The 16,656-nt window shown below is 38.9% G+C and overlaps 1 protein-coding gene across 1 annotated transcript; it reads left to right on the top strand.

Moving 5' to 3' along the window:
- Nucleotides 1–215: 215 nt before the first annotated feature.
- On the top strand, nt 216–16,376 carry LOC133122367 (globoside alpha-1,3-N-acetylgalactosaminyltransferase 1-like). Its single transcript, XM_061232324.1, has 8 exons — nt 216–352; nt 5,314–5,373; nt 6,267–6,324; nt 7,127–7,189; nt 7,889–7,942; nt 8,167–8,202; nt 14,325–14,459; nt 14,565–16,376. Exons 2-8 carry the CDS (start codon nt 5,364–5,366, stop codon nt 15,253–15,255), a joined length of 1,047 nt encoding a protein of 348 aa, XP_061088308.1. The 5' UTR covers nt 216–352; nt 5,314–5,363; the 3' UTR covers nt 15,256–16,376.
- The last annotated feature ends 280 nt before the right edge of the window (nt 16,377–16,656 follow it).

Below are 16,656 nucleotides of genomic sequence, written 5' to 3'. Positions count from 1 at the left end.
ATTAGAATTATTTGACAGCGCCTGTAGCTTGCTGGCACATTGACCTGCACATCCTACCTGCTGCCGCACCTCATCTAATTGGTTATAATTAAAATAATGATGAAGTGAATCATCTGTATTTGTATTCAGCACTACTCAGAAACAGAATACGGAATGTTGGAGGGCAAGGAGCACAAGTTTGCTATGAGTGAGAGAGAAAGAGAGACAGAGAGAGAGAGAGAGAGAGAGAGAGAGAGAGGCAGGTGACACTTGAATCTAAAAACACAAGACTGTAAACGGTTAAACAAGGAAAATTGCAAAAAAAAACGTGAGCGAGAAAGAGAGCAAGATCACTTATTCACTTCTACAGCAGGTAAGTTTACTGTCCATTATTCTCACTTGTTCTCCATGTGTTATGTTTTGACAGTTGTAAGTTAAGTAACAGACAATTTTTTCACTTCTTGCTAATGAAATTATATATGTGATATAATTTCACATTTCAGATTTTCTGTTGGAAATATTTTTATGCATTAATACTGCGGTTGGCTGAGCTGAACCCACAGGCAGAACTGTTGTTTGCCGTCTTGGATGACTGTAAACTGGCTTGGGCACTTTTTTCAGAATTCTATTATGTATGTATGTATGTATGTATGTATGTACGTATGTATTTATTTATTTATTTATTTATTTATTTGTTTGTTTGTTTGTTTGTTTGTTTGTAAGGGACCATATAACACAAATGTGGTCAGATTTAGCTTCGCCAGAGTCACAGTTTACACAGTTCTGTAGCTCACCGCAGACGAGATCAGGAGAGGTATCGAGATCTATGTATGCCCTTGCCTTGATTAGCAAGGCTCTTGCCTGTTTGCCTGTTTCTTGACTTTCACAAAGAAGCACAATACGGCCTGCTAAGCAGTTCCTAATTAATGATAAAGTGGTGGTTACTGGTGTTTTATTAAGAAAATGTCATTAATGTAGTTGATGCAATCATGGACAGATTTGTGTGGCCCCCAAACAAAGAAAATTAACCAACAGCACCGGCAGAAGGTAGCCATTACATTACATTACATTAATGGCATTTGGCAGACACTCTTATCCAGAGCGACGTACAACAAAGTGCATACCCATAACCAGGGATAAGTGCGCTGAAAGACCCTAGAGGGAAGTTCAATTTCAACTGCTACCTGTACAACAAAGATAAGGACCAGGGCCTATTTGAATTTTTTATTTTTATTTTTATTTATTTATTTATTTTTTTAAACCCCATGTTTACTTGGTTGATGGTTCATGCAAATGTACTAGGGTCAGGGAGGGGTAAGAAGAGCTTCCCATTGCTTCCTTGCTGTGACGTCATGCGGCTATAAATTTTATGTTGAAGTGAAGAATGGCCAAGTATTTGCTTACAAATGAAATTAGAGAGGTATCATTTAAAATTATACATAAGTACTACCCAGCCAATCATTATCTGAGGAAACTAAAGAAAGGTATTGATGTCAGCTGCTCTTTTTGTGATACAAGCCCTGAAACGTTGGTACACTTATTTTGGCACCGTCAGCATGTGAATTTGTTCTGGAAAGATCTTTGTAGATTTGTGATAGATCATGTTTATAGTGACTTTTCTTTATTTTGGAAAAACATTTTGTTTGGTTTTACTGTATATGATAGATCTAAGGACAAGGAATTTCACCTGATAAATTTGATTATTATATTGGCCAAATTTTATATTTATATTTTATTGGCCTAGGGTAACCTGGGCATAGCATGTGGTGTGGCCCCAACTCTACTGCTCCCAAGTAAGACCATTAAACCGATTTATAATTAAAACAAGCAGCCATTTATTTTCAGGTTTTTTCCCAGCTGAGCAACCCCAACACAACAAACAAAAATGTACTTCTTGAGCCCGAAAACTTCCCTATAAACATAAAATAAAAGTCAAACAAAAAACAGGCCTCAGACCTAACAGGCCTCCAAAACAAGAGAAAACTGTAAACGGAGGAAAAAGGGCTCTCAACTTACATTGGGCTGCAACTGCCAATATTACGACACTGCATACTGAGCTTACAAAGTTCAGCTGCACAACCTCTTTTCATAGAAACACACAGGTCTTGTGTGGGAACAGAGGTAAGGGCAGAAAGTGGCTGCGTGGAATATGTGGAAGTAGTCTCCTGGACCAATCAGCAGCCAGCAGTCTCTTCAGGTACTCCAATCACAGGAATCCAGCTGCCGCTCATCTCCACCTGTTAACTCTCTCTCTCACTCACACAGCCAACAGGCTACAGGAGGAGAGATCACCTTACAAACTTTAACACATTATTTACAGTCGTAACAATATCCATAAATGCAAATTTACGAAAAAGAAGCCCCTTTTTTTAAGTTTTTATCAAAGAATGTGAAAATTTTACTAGTTTAATTAAACATTCTTTTAATAAGAAAGCTGTCAAAACTATTAATGTCTGTACTTACTGGTTATTTGTAGATTGAATTTATTGTATTGATGCCTTTTGTATAACACCCCTCTCCCCCGGTATTTCTTATTTTAGTTTTTGTTTTGTATACTTATTATTTTGTATGTTTGTATTGTCTGCATAAAATTAAAAATAATAATTATAATAAAAAAAAAGTGAAGAATGGCAATACACAAATATTGTGATTAAATATTGTGATCATGGTCAGATTAATATGGTCTGTCATTCTCCAATGAGGCTTGGGAGCTTGTCCAGAGATACTTTGAAGATTCCTAGAATTTTGTGCATCATCGGAATTGGAACAAGGATAGTGTCGGGCTTTATGCCAGCCTTGCCCTGCTATTGGCTAGACACAAATGAGCTTGGAATGCCCAATAGAAAAATAGCCTATTTTGCAGCCCAGCAATGTTGGCAGTATAGCCCAACTAAGTCACGGCATTTCACCAAACATGAGTTTTTAATACCATGCTCCATACTCCTGAATGCAGGTTCATGTTGAATTTCCCCCAAATTCGATTTAATCTCCAGATAATCAATGAAACTTAATCTTAGTCTAACATTAGAACAGAATGACCAGAGACAGATTAAGGGAATTTATAGTAAATTCATACCATTTGTATTCTTTTAGTCTCTGCCTAATAATGTTATTGCATTATATATAATGTTATATTATTTCAATGTGAGTCATTGACACGACTGAATGTTTCTGATCTGGCTTCAGTCTACATGGCTATGTTTGGTGAGTGTACACATTACTTGAACAGAGGGAAAAAATAAGAAGGAATTTGTTATTTATTAATTATTATTATTATTATTATTATTATTATTATTATTATTATTAATATTATTTTTTATTGTTGTTATTTATTTTGATAAAAGTAGTGATTGTAATGAGACATGGAATAACTCAATGTTTTGGTAAGATTTAACCAACCAATGTAGTTATTTTTACTCAATGTATGCGTCGGGGCCCATCATAACAAGCTTCCGCCACTACTAGGAGCAGTTAGTTAAAGGATTAACATGGTTGAGAATGTTATGCTCGTAGTGTATCACCTGAGGCATTTTTTTTTGCATGAAATTTAATCAGGTAAATTTGTACAGTGGCGTATTGCCGCCTCCAATTGTAATGGGTTTAGGTTTAGGTTTATTTATTTAGCACAAATTTTAGTACAAATCTGTGCAAGGTGGGAGCGAAGCCCTAACAGGCTTGTACAGAGCTCCACACCTAGCCAACACTTACTACATTCAGTACATTTAGCGGGCAAAATAAAATGTAGCCAATCCATATCCAACATAGGCTGATACGAGAAAGAAAAGAAAATAGAATGTTTAAGGATTAAACATCAGTTGATACGAGAAAGAAGAAACAGACGACATAGGATGATAATTAAATATAAGATGATATAAGAAAGAAGAAACGGACAACATAGAATGATGATTAAACATAAGATGATATAAGAAAGAAGAAACAGACAACAAAGAATGATGATTAAACATAAAATGATATAAGAAAGAAGAAACAGACAACATAGGATGATGATTGAATATAGGATGATACGAAAAAGAAGAAACAGACATCATAGGATGATGATTGAACATAGGATGATACGAGAAAAAAGAAACAGACAACATAGGATGCTGACTAAACATGGGATGATACAAGAAGAAGAGAAACAAATAACTGAGATGAATATTGAGTAGCAATTTAGGTAGACATTAGATATTTTTTCAAATGTTTTTTAAAGACAGTATGTGAGGACATAGATCTCAGTTGAGGGCTTAGTTCACTCCACAGCTTTGGGCCTCTAACGGAAAGATTATACTGGTGTCTTGATGTTTGTGAGCGCGATAGGAGTAGATTATTGTTGCTGTGTCTCGTTTGATGTGAATGGACATTGGAAGTGGCAATAAATAGATTCTGAAGGGTGTCTGGAAGTTCATGTTTTCTATACATGAATTTGTGGATGAATATGCATATCTGGTATGTGTTCACTTTTTCTAACATCACATTTGGTGTCCCCCAGGGCTCAGTCCTGGGTCCTTTATTATTTATAGCATTTAACCAATACAGTAACAGCCGGAAATACGGACTGCTGGACCTCACAAAAGCCTCAGGCGCGGTCTCTTTCTAACCTACGGCCACCCCGTGTTATTCCAATGACACACACACACAATCAAAAGATACGCAGGAACCGCCTTTAATTGGGGCTAGATTTGCTTGCCCTGTGCTAGGATTGTTTCCTCGAAATGTTGTTCGTTCCAAAAGAGACCCTCACCTAATTCATTTTTAGAACATTCCCTTTGCTTCTGAACCCTTGATCACAGTTCTATTCATTGGGCCTGCTAGTTTTGAAATTATATCTCGCGAGGACCCGACATTTTATCAGAGATCGCACATAGCTTGTCGACCGCGCTCTTCCGCTCTTCCTTTGTCTCCTTCCCTCGTCCCTCAACGCGTGCATACGTGTACGCGCATTCCTTTGTCCTCCATCTTCCTTTCCTCTTATACACATAACTTTCACGCCCTTTTTTATTTAGCTGTGTTTATAATTAAAATATGTGTTCAATAAATACCCTTTTATTGTAACCGGTTGTCCATCTCAGTGTTGTTCCAACACTGAACTAAGCCAACTAGCTATTCAAGAACTATATTTTAGCCTACTTATATAAAAATGAGAGTTGTTATTAAATTAATATTATTAATTCAACTGTATGACTGTTTTTATTTATTTAATCATTACTATTGAGTCCGTTATTAATAACGTAGCTAAACTGAAATAATTAAATGAGACTGATTCGAAATAGAACATTACACTTCGGAACCTACCGTACGAATAATGAGTAATGACATTGACTGTCTTCACAGAACTGGTCATAAAGTAGCCTCGAGGAAAGCAACAGAGACCATTAAGCAAAATGTCGAAAGGTGGGTACCATTTTAAACACATGCTCTATGTTGCACTCCAATTGTAACTTAGCTTAACCCTAACGCTGTATGTATCAAATATGATACGTGCATTTTCTGGTCCCCTTGTTATACGCCACCAGTGTACCAGCCAATCACATGAAAGTATTTTACATGCTATTTGTCTATGTTCCAAGATGGCTAGTCCCATTGTGCAGAGCCAAATGCATTTCTGTGGAAACAATTTGATAAAATTCAACAATTTAAGGTGAAAGTTTCTTAAAACATTTATTAAATATTTTCACATGAAGATTTTGTGTATTATTCTTGCTTCAAATTGTTGTCAAGTTGGAAATGTATCAAATTTGACACTGCAGGTATTTTGGGACAAATAAGGAAATCAAGCATGTATTATATATATGATTTTTTCTTTGTATTAATATCACCCACACGTGCACACACACACACACACACACAATAATGCACACACACACTTTTCACACATTTCTTAAATATTAATAAATTGAAAAGTAACCTACATGAGAAAGATGGCAAATATACAAGTACTGTACATCTCCATATTTGCACACATGCTGTGTAAAATACAGCTCTCTCTCAACAGGACATGGACTGTTCCTATGCTTATTACCATGACAAGTGAAGCTGAGGCAAACTTACTTGCAAACAAACAAAAAATACTTTTTTTGTGTCAACTGCTTTTAATTGGGCCTAGGTTCATAAGTACTTTCGTACTCTTGTAACACATTTGCACATTTGTCCTTTGTCCTGTACAAATACATAAAATGAAATGGAAAAACTGTCCCAATATTGCTTAGTTAAATGGAAGTGTTACTTCCTAGAAATGTCCGCATTTAATGTTACAAATATTCTTCCATGTATTATATGTTCTTTAGGGAGGCTACGCGTGCAATATGGCATATTGCTGCTCACTACAATAGTTCTTATCAGTGGGTAAGTAAAGACTTTAGATTTTGAAGGGCGGTCCAGTATGCAAACAAGTATTGTTTATTTAAAGTTTATTCAATAAAAAATGCTTTTGATTTCACAGGGTTGAAATCACGCCAACTGTCAGATGAATCGCATATGCAGTATATGTTTTGATTTAGAATGCTTTGTTATTTGTGAAATTCATTATAGTCCTTGTGTTTGGTTTCTGAAAAAAATAGAAATAAAAAACAGGTTTGACAGTTATTGGCAGCCCTGGTTTAATACTTTGTGCAAACACCTCTGGCAAAGATGACAGCCATGAATCTTTTCTTATAGTTTGTGATAAGGTTAAAGAACAAATTTGGAGAGATTTTTTACTATTCTTCTAATGTGGAACTTCTCAGAATCATTGATATCTTTGGGTTTCCTGAAACAGGAAGTGATAGAAAGACACAATAGAGTTCCTTCAGCCTGAGATTAACTTCATGAAGTAAATTTGTATTGCCAATTTCACTTTATTTGATTTTATTTATAATTATTGTTAAGGGTCCCAATAATTTTGGCACCTGTGGTTTTCAGAAAAAAATAGATTACTCAATAAAAAACAGGGAAGCATGAAAAGTATTGCATTGAAATAAAATTATATTTTGGTCTTATCTGAAAAGAGTCCGGGACTCTTTTTAGAAGAAAACTAGACTCTTGTTCATATCTGCATTTGGCACCATACTGGATGCACCATGAACTGCATCCATTATGGCTGAATTCACTGTTCTCGTTATCTTATTCTGATCTCTGGTAGTTTTTTTGTTTGTGCTCACTTCCTCAGACTAATTCGCAGCGCCACCAAGTGTCATCATTTTGACGAGTTACTGACTTCGTCTGAAACAAGGTATTTTCAAAGGATCGTGATGAACTCAACTATGTATGTTCTCTTTCTTTTGTAGATTTTTTTCCCTTTTTCTCCCAATTTGGTAGCCAATTGGACCCCGTCTGATTCAATTAGAGCGAGTATTAGATACACCGCCCACACCCTGTCCCTCGGCGGCCGACGGGAGAGCGACACGCCTTCTTCAAGCCGTCTCGCCTCCCAAGTCATGACCGTGATTCCGAGGCACTCGAGGTGCTTGTTTTGTGCGGCGATCTACTAACCCTGCCAAGTCCCTCCCTCTCTCTCCCTCTCCCCCTCTCCCTCCCTGCATGTAAATAAACTGGACAGCAATTTCTGAAAAAATATAAGATTATTCCAGTTTGACAAAGGTAGTTACTTTAAATGCACAAATATAGAAATGGTAAATAAATACAATATTGTTATGTTTCACAATGAATACAGCAAACATTCCTAAACCTAGTAACATAATATGATCATTTCGGATTATTATACTGATACCAGTCTGGGTGTTAAATTATGCCAGTTGATGTACTGCAAGTGTTTTTCTTCAGCGAATCAAAAATGCTTATAAAAATCAAATAAGTCTAGGAAAATATGTGGCTTGAAATATGTGAAAGTTCTTATAATTGTCAGCTTCTGGATTGTCTGTGCTTATGTGTAGTAATTCTAATGCTCTGTACCTGGAAATGTATCCCTCAGTCAAAAGCAGCTCTTCAGGAAAGCCATCACTCATCAGTCGACAATTGCACAAGGGTAAACATCACCGTCAGGCATTTTATAGCAATCTTCCTCAACTCCGAATGACAGTATCACATGTAACACTGAACATAAATTCAATCACAATTAATTTGTCACCTCTTTTTGTACATCAGCACATATTGTATGTCCTTTGCCACGCCGAGCTTTGAAAATATTCAGTTATCACGTTTATTTGTTGCACAATAAGATTTTAATGATATATAATTGCTCTGTTTCAGACTACAATATAGGCAGACCTGGGTCTTGACACCACCGTAAGTGTACATACTAATCACTATCTTAAATGAAATGTATATTGTTTAAAAATGGTATTATTATAAGGGAATATCAATGGGCCTCATGCAAGAACCACTCATACAAGCAGATTTGTTCTTAAATTGCTTGTATGGGCAATTTAAAAGAAATTGGAGCATTCGCCAATTTACTCATATTTACAATGTTTTCTTAGGTAGGAACAACATTTATAAGTGGTCCCATCCTGTCGAACAAATCATGTAAACATTCCATTAATTTCCTATGGAAAGGCTGGCAGTGCAGAATGTAATTTGGTGGATTGCTTAAGAGGAATAAGTGTCACATCCTGTGTCTCTGTTTCATGGTTTGTTGCCATATTTTTCAGTTTCTATGTATTTACTAAGTACAAAATTGAGAGTTTAGTTAACAGAATTTACTTAGGCAGTTGTTCTCAAACTCGGTCCTTGAGTACCCCTGTATATGCTTCTACCTTTTAAAACTACCTTTTAAAAATCACTGGGGAACCAGTGGAAGATGTAAGAGGATACATGTGTGCTCAGCAGTTATAGTTCCAACCGTCTAACTTCTCCGAAAACAACGTCTGTCATTTATTTTATTTTTTTCCTGCACATGTATGTCAAATACACATGATAAATAAGACGGCTTAGGAGTTGCTGTAAGTTGCATTTCTTAACTTTGAAGGAGGTAGACTACTGACTCCTATAGGCTTCAAGTCTTTTTACTAAGCTAACATGTTTTGCTAACATGGAAATTGAGCCAGTGAATGGCTGCACCAAAATGAAAATGAAATCAAACATCTCCTCTAAGTCTGGGTAAGGTGGAAAAAAGGTATATTTCCCAAAATGTTTTCCTGTAAGGTCCCCTGTGAAGACCATTGTGTAGACAGGGTTGTATGTAAGTAGCTGATGTTAGGGAATATTTTAGAGTTAGTCCGAGCAGTGTGATATGAATTGTGTACTTTAGCCTTTGGATAGAAAGTGTCAATGTTGTCAATGTCTAATGTGTACATGTATACTGCATATTCGTTAATTTACCATGCTGCTAATGCTTTGCTACACAAACCCTGCGCTTTTAAAAACTGATCAAATTAAAGACTTAGGTGAATCAGTAGGCTCATAATTGGTCAAACCAAGGAACCACCACCAAAAAATCTATATATTTTCCTGTGGCCATCTTAAAGGAACAATAGGTATGATTTTTGTGTTAAAACATTGTTACAAGACCACTTGTAACAATATTTCCCTTCCTATCATTGAAAAAGGCTCACTCACCCTCTGCCTGTGTTTATAGTCCTTAAATTCTGGTCTCAAAATATACAGTTGACGGCCGTCACTCTGTACGAAAACATTGCACAGCTGTACAATAATTCAAGCTCATTGGTTGAAAAATGGTTCTAGTTGCCACAGCCAATGGCAAGGGAGCTTATTCAGATTTTTCGCATGTAGCTGCCCAAATTGCACTCCAGACAAGCTATCACTGAAACTCTGTATACTATTGCTTATTATCCAAGTGAAGACTACAAATATAGTTATAAAACAATACCAGTTCACTATCGGTGGCAACAAGCAAATTAGCCATAGTTAGCTTGACGAATTTAGAAATATCCACTTGAGGCTATACGAACATAGTGGCAAGCGTGTTGTGAATACCAGACGGGCTGCAGCATTCTGGATCAGTTGTAGGGGTCTGATGGTAGATGCTGGAAGGCCAGCCAGCAGAGAAATGCAATAGTCCAGGCGAGACAGGACCATTGCTTGAACAAGGAGCTGAGTGGAGTACGTGGTGAGAAAGGGTCGGATTCTCCGGATGTTGTACAGGAAGAACCTGCACGCCCGGGTCACCGTAGCAATGTTCTCGGAGAAGGACAGCCTGTTGTCCATCACCACTCCAAGGTTTCTTGCACTAGGGGATGAGGTCACTGTGGTATCCCCTAGTGAGATGGAAAAATCGGAGAAGGGAGAGGTTAGAGCAGGGATGAAGATTACCTCCGTCTTACCTGGGTTGAGCTTTAGATGGTGGTTGCCCATCCAGCTCTGGATGTCTCTCATGCAGGCGGAGATACAGGTAGAGACCTGTATGTCTGATGGGGGGAAGGAGAGAAAGAGTTGGGTGTCATCGGCATAACAATGATATGAGATGGCATGAGCAGAGATAACAGGGCCAAGGGATCTTGGGTAAATGGAGAAGAGGAGGGGTCTGAGGACTGAGCCCTGGGGGACTCCTGTAACAAGGGGGCGAGGGGTTGACACTCCTCTAGCCCAGGACACCTGGGAGGACCGGCCAGAGAGATAAGATTTAATCCACTCTAAGACTGTGCCACAGATCCCTGTAGATGCCAGGGAGGCTAAGAGGATGCAGTGGTTGACCGTGTCGAACGCCGCAGAGAGGTCAAGAAGGATCAGGACAAAGGAGAGAGAGGTTGTTCGTGCAGCCTGAAGGGACTCATTGACGGAGAGGTGGCCAGGTCTGAAGCCGGACTGGTGGGGGTCCAGCAGGTTATTCTGTGAGAGGAAGGAAGAGAGTTGGTTGGAGGCAGCTCGTTCAATGGATTTGGATAGAAAAGGAAGGAGAGATACCAGACGGTAGTTTTGAATGCAGGAGGGGTCTAGAGTGGGTGATGTAGGCCCTCTTGAATGATGAGGGAAAGCAGCCAGAGGACAGAGAGGAGTTAACAAGGGAGGTGACAAATGGAAGGATTTCTGCCTGAAGGAGGTTTGAGGGGATGGGGTCCAGGGCACAAGTAGTAGGGCGGTGGGAGAGCAGGAGGCAAGACACATCAGCTTCTGTAAGGGGACAGAAAGAGGAGAAACGGGGCAGACACGGAACGGGAGGCAGGCATAGAAGTGGTGGTGGTCACGATGTTCAATCGAGTTTACTAAACATCAGCGATTGTTGATAGATAGATTGAAGATACTTAGAATAAAATATTGTCATTGTTATGCAAGCAGTCTCTTAGTAATCGGGTGAAAGACAAAATGTGACGCAATGGACCTCGATCTCCCCTACTGAGTATTGTGACACTCATTATATGGATACCCAAGGAAAATCAGGGAAAGTCTCTACTACTGCTTTGGGATTAAAACAGATTTTTTAAAAGAAATTGTACGTATCATTTGACACAACATGAACAACATGCATGTTCATTTCTGATTGATCACTCAGATGGTTGGCACTCTTGTTAATCAATGAAAATTAAAGAACAGATTGATCAATTATTATTTCAAAGGAAGGTTTTACGCCCCATGGATTTGAAGCTCATGCCACCAGTGAACAGTAAGCCAGGGGGAACTCAGCAGAGCCTGAGTCTGATAAGATAAGATATACTTTATTAAACCCCATTTGTCCTCTGCATTTGACCCATCCTAGTTACTTAGGAGCAGTGTGGGGTTAAGGGCCTTGCTCAAGGGCCAACAGCTGTGCGGATCATTTATTGCGGCTCGACCGGGATTCGAACCACTGACGTTGTGGCTCCCAGTCATGTACCTTAACCACTACGCTACAAGCCGTGAGGTAGCACAGGCGATGTTCCACAGGCCATTATCCACACCAGGCCATAACAATGAGCCAATCAAGTTCCAAAGGAATGTCCTTGGTAGTGAGCTCACCACGTTTGACTGCTTGCTTAATTAACAGGAACTACAAATGAACATACTGTAAGACAGACCGCATGAGCTAGACACTGCAATTAGAAACAGGGCTACATATACAAGAAACATAAGGGGCAAGTTAACAGACACAGGTGATACAATGATAGCTAAACTAACACACAGGTGAACAATAGGTGAACTAATAATCAAGAGGCAAGCAAAGGAATGAATAGATTGATAAAGGAACTAATCAGTTGATGAAAACCAACAAAACAATCAGGGAAAATAAGCCAGCAAATGAGAAACAATTGTGGGGTTTCCATCCAATTTTAATTTTGAATTTAAATTTGTGCACAAGAAAACACTGAATTATTGCAAAAAGGTTTTCACGCTTGGCCTACGTGAAAAAGTTGCCATATCGATGGAGAGAAAATGTAAGATGGAAACCAATGGAAACTTCCCTTCACTGCGGAAAAAAAAACAGCTCAGGCTCAGTGTTGTAATGGCTGGTAGCTGGTTGACCAGCTACTAAGCTCAGACAAGCTACCATACCCAACTAGACCAGCATTATGGCCAACTTGACCATACTGGTTGTCTAGCTCATATCCTGCTGCTCCAGTTTATGATAATGGCAACTTCAAGGTCAAGCTGGTATAGCTGGATTTTACAGCAGGGATATGGGGGGAACTAATTCACATGCCTCCACTCCAGAAAGCCCAAAAAGGGGGTCAGATCTCTGGTTGGTACCGTATATATATATTTTTTTAAAAAAAACCTTTTTACTTTTATTTGCTACTGACCCGGAAATCAATCAAGGTCCGTCATCTTTAAGGACATCCTAACCCATTAAATGTTATTTCTAGGAGCTAGAAGTAGAAGTTAGGACCAACCAAGAATGTTAATTGGGCAATTACAGACATGGCAGATGGAAAGAGGTGCACAAACACGAACGTTCTTGCGTTCTTGGGAACGTGCTCAGAGAACACTTTTATATGCATTTGAGGTGCAATAAGTGTTTGTGACGTGTGCATTTGCAACCGCTACAAAACAAGCAGTAGCAGCCTTTCCTGACAGTTTCTACTCTCCATCTCGTGTATCTAATTTCTTTGTAAAGCTGCTTTACGATAGTGTTGGGTATAATTTTGTTCCAACTGAAGACAAACTGTACCTTACTTAAAACATTAAAGTGAACAAAGCCCTGTTTAACCTGCTGTTCTTTTGCTTACGAATGCGTTTAGTTTGCTTCATTCGCATGACACTAAGGTTACATCCAAACATACTGCGATGCAAGCGATAAGGGGGCTATGTCATATCGCAACAAAAATGTTGATTTTGCCATGGCTAATTGGATAACACGTTTTCATTTAGTAAAACTTTATTATTTAACAAACAAAAACGTTTTATTTTTCTCATAATGCATGGAAACTAGACTCTGCTTCCTTCCCAGCGGCCTTTGCGATCGTCATTGGTTTTCCAGCAATAGGACCAATTTAGAGGTGGTTGCACACCAGCAAAATGTTGAATTGACACAGAGACAGTGATATTTGGGCCCAGAATAACAACGCTTGCTCTGTTCATTGTCAAAACTTCATTGAAACAAAGCTGTTCTATTGCTTTTTTCATGTCGTTCAGTTGTTAGCTTGCTTGTGTTGCTTTATCTTTGGATTGGGCACCCAAGTTCCATACTATTCTGACAAAGAACAGAGCCAGCTTTGATCCTGACAAATCTTTTCCTGAAAGGAAGAAAATGGCGCAAAACCTAGAGACTGCCCAGTGTGTTATCCGATTGGTGGCCTATTGTCATTATGTGATGTTATGTTTACTGTGTTCTAGACGCATACAATTAAAAAATATTCAGTAATTTATGGCAATACATTTAGACCACGAATTAATTACCAATATATTGTAACTGAAGAATTAAATTCAGTGTATGTAACCAAGAGTACCCAATATAAACAAATATCTTTGAAGAAAATCTGTCCCAACTGCACCTTTTACAGATAATTTATATCAGATTAAACATATCAAATGAATGGTATTCATTACAGTTCAATCAAACCTGATTCATTGAGAGGTCAGTTGAAAACAAAGATGGAAAATGTGAAGTTAAGTCACAGCCTCCAAATATCTATTCAACGTAACGTCAATAATTCTAATAACATTATAAAAAAATCTATTGAAAATAACATCAGGATTGTATGGGTGTGGTCTTGGGTAGATCAGTGTCTACTAATGAATTGAACTTCACCCATTTAATCTCAACATACTGTAGGAATAGATGGACATGTTTGGACGGATATAATTCGTTATTGCAATGCAATTCATTTATCTACTGTTGCTAATGCTTAATTCATACCATAATAAAGCAATGTAATGTAGTTCATGGATTTCCCTTTACAGTCACTTTAAGTATGAGTCACTTTGTGAATTTTTTGGATGAAAATGTACAAAAACTAGTCAATCTTAAATGATCCATTCATATAACAATGATGTAATTAATAAAATTTTCTCTGCTACTTTAATGTGTGTCCCAGGAGGTCTGATGTGTTGACTGTCACTCTGTGGTTGGCTCCAATTGTCTGGGAAGGAACGTTTGACCCTGTAATCATTGACAACATATACATGACCAAGAGCCTTACCATTGCAACCACTGTATTTGCTGTTGGAAAGTATGACAACATTTCCATTCACTTTTATTCATTTTCTGTAAATGCCATCTCATTTTAGCAATCTGTCTGGATGACTGGACTGTAATTTCTAATGTTTTCTGACAGATACATCCGCTTTTTGGGCAACTTCCTGGAGACAGCAGAGCAGCACTACATGGTGGGGTTCAAAGTGCGCTACTACATCTTCACTGACCAGCCCGAGCAGGTGCCTGCAGTCACTCTGGCCCCTGGGAGGATGCTCAGCATCACCAAGGTCCCCAAATTTAGCCGGTGGCAGGAGATCTCCTCACGGAGGATGGAGATAATTCAGACAGCCATCGAGGAGCACATCCATAAAGAGGCCGACTACATCTACTGTCTGGATGTGGACATGAAGTTCCACAACCGCTGGGGCCCCGAGGTGCTGGACACCCTGGTTGCAGCAATTCACCCATGGTTTTACACCATGGACCGTAAACGGTTCACTTACGAGCGGCGCCCTGCCTCCAAGGCCTATGTCCCAATGGACCAGGGAGATTTTTACTACATGGCAGCTGCGTTTGGGGGTCGTGTTGAGGATGTATACAAACTGACGAAAACGTGCCGCGAAAATCTAGAGGAGGATAAAAATAATAACCTGGAAGCTGCCTGGCAGGAAGAGAGCCACCTCAATAGGTACCTTGTGTACACGAAGCCCACCAAACTGCTGTCCCCAGAGTACATGTGGGATGATGTTATAGAAAGGCCCTCCGAGATGAGGTTGATCCGTTTCTCAGCTATTGTCAAGGACAAAGCTGAAGTTCGAGAAAATGCATAGTCGATCAATCTAACCCAGGGGCTTTCAAAACTGTAAAAAATCTGCCTGCTGATTTTAAACAAAGCAATTCATGATAAAATTCACTGGGGACAAATATTTTAAGGAAGAAACTTTTGAAAGGTATTTTCTTACATCCAAGTGTGGTAAGCTAGCATCAAGCCAATAATCAAAGCCTATAATCGCTTTGTGACCAAGCTGTCTGTTGTGGTTATCCGGTGTCAGTCTACTATCTACCAATATTTTTTCAACCACAGTTAACACAGGGGTTATCACAATATTTTCCAACTGCCATACTGCTGCATACTTCTTCTGGGTTCCTCAAAGGACCCAATAGAGTGCTACAATTTGTAGTCCTAAAACCCAGAAGACCCATTTTTGGGCCAATGGAAAAACAGCAAGGGGGATATGCATAAGTATGCACCAAAGAAGGTTTTTGGAATTTATAGCAATGGTTATCAACTGTGCTAATGAAATTGAGACAGAATCAGAGATGATCAGGATGGTGGTGGATGCAGCCACCTTGGTAATAACTAATGTGAAGGGGCATGAGATCCAGATGAGATCCTTTGGAGAAAGGGTTTGGGGGGAGTCGTTGTAAAGTAGAGTAAATGTAAAGATTGTGGGTCTGAGAATGTGAGGTTTTTTGGGGGGTTTTTATTGCCATATTACATTACATTACATTATTGGCTTATCCAGAGCAACGTACAGTTAATTAGACTAAGCAGGAGACAATCCTCCCCTGGAGCAGTGCAGGGTTAAGGGCCTTGCTCAAGGGCCCAACAGCTGTGCGGATCTTATTGTGGCTACACCAGGATTAGAGCCACCGACCTTGTGTGTGCCAGTCATTAACCTTAACCACTATGCTACAGGCTGCCATAGTCGCAGAACACAAACTAGCTATTAGAAACAGAAATCTGGAATATTCCATCGCTAAGCACGATCAAAAAGCAGGACATACTTTTCAGCTATAAGCATGATAATTACAGCAAATGCAGCTAGCAAATATGGCAATAGCATGCAATATGGGAAAACAGTGTGGGGGCGGCGCTTCTCGAGTTGTCTGCCCGAACTAGCTTCTCAGGCTTCCTATCATTTTGTATAGTTTTCATTTTGTTTTTATATCTTTGATCTTAATGTTCTTTCTGTGATCTTGTGGTATTTTGTAATGAAGAATTATTACATTAAGTACATTAAAAAGCTTTGTATTGTAATTAATTTTGTCTTCATCTTCATGTGACCTCATCGTGCTGTGAGACTATTTACATAACCCAATATGTTTACCTTGGATCGGTTACAGTCTTACCCATAGTCAAGTTCCCATGCAGGAACACCAGAATATGTGTTGGAACATGATTAACCCTATCAACTTTGCCCGCTTGTGGTTGAGTTGTCGACATCCCA

Source organism: Conger conger, chromosome 2, assembly GCF_963514075.1.
Source record: "Conger conger chromosome 2, fConCon1.1, whole genome shotgun sequence".
Taxonomy (NCBI): Eukaryota; Metazoa; Chordata; class Actinopteri; order Anguilliformes; family Congridae; genus Conger; species Conger conger.
Note: the sequence above shows the minus strand (reverse complement) of the source record. Positions and strands in the feature narration are given on the sequence as shown.

Excerpts from the sequence above, each read along its gene's own strand:
- LOC133122367 (XM_061232324.1), top strand. Across the intron at positions 6,325-7,126 it reads ACAATAGTTCTTATCAGTGG|ACTAATTCGCAGCGCCACCA; the intron begins GTAAGTAAAGAC and ends TCACTTCCTCAG. Across the intron at positions 7,190-7,888 it reads CTGACTTCGTCTGAAACAAG|TCAAAAGCAGCTCTTCAGGA; the intron begins GTATTTTCAAAG and ends TGTATCCCTCAG.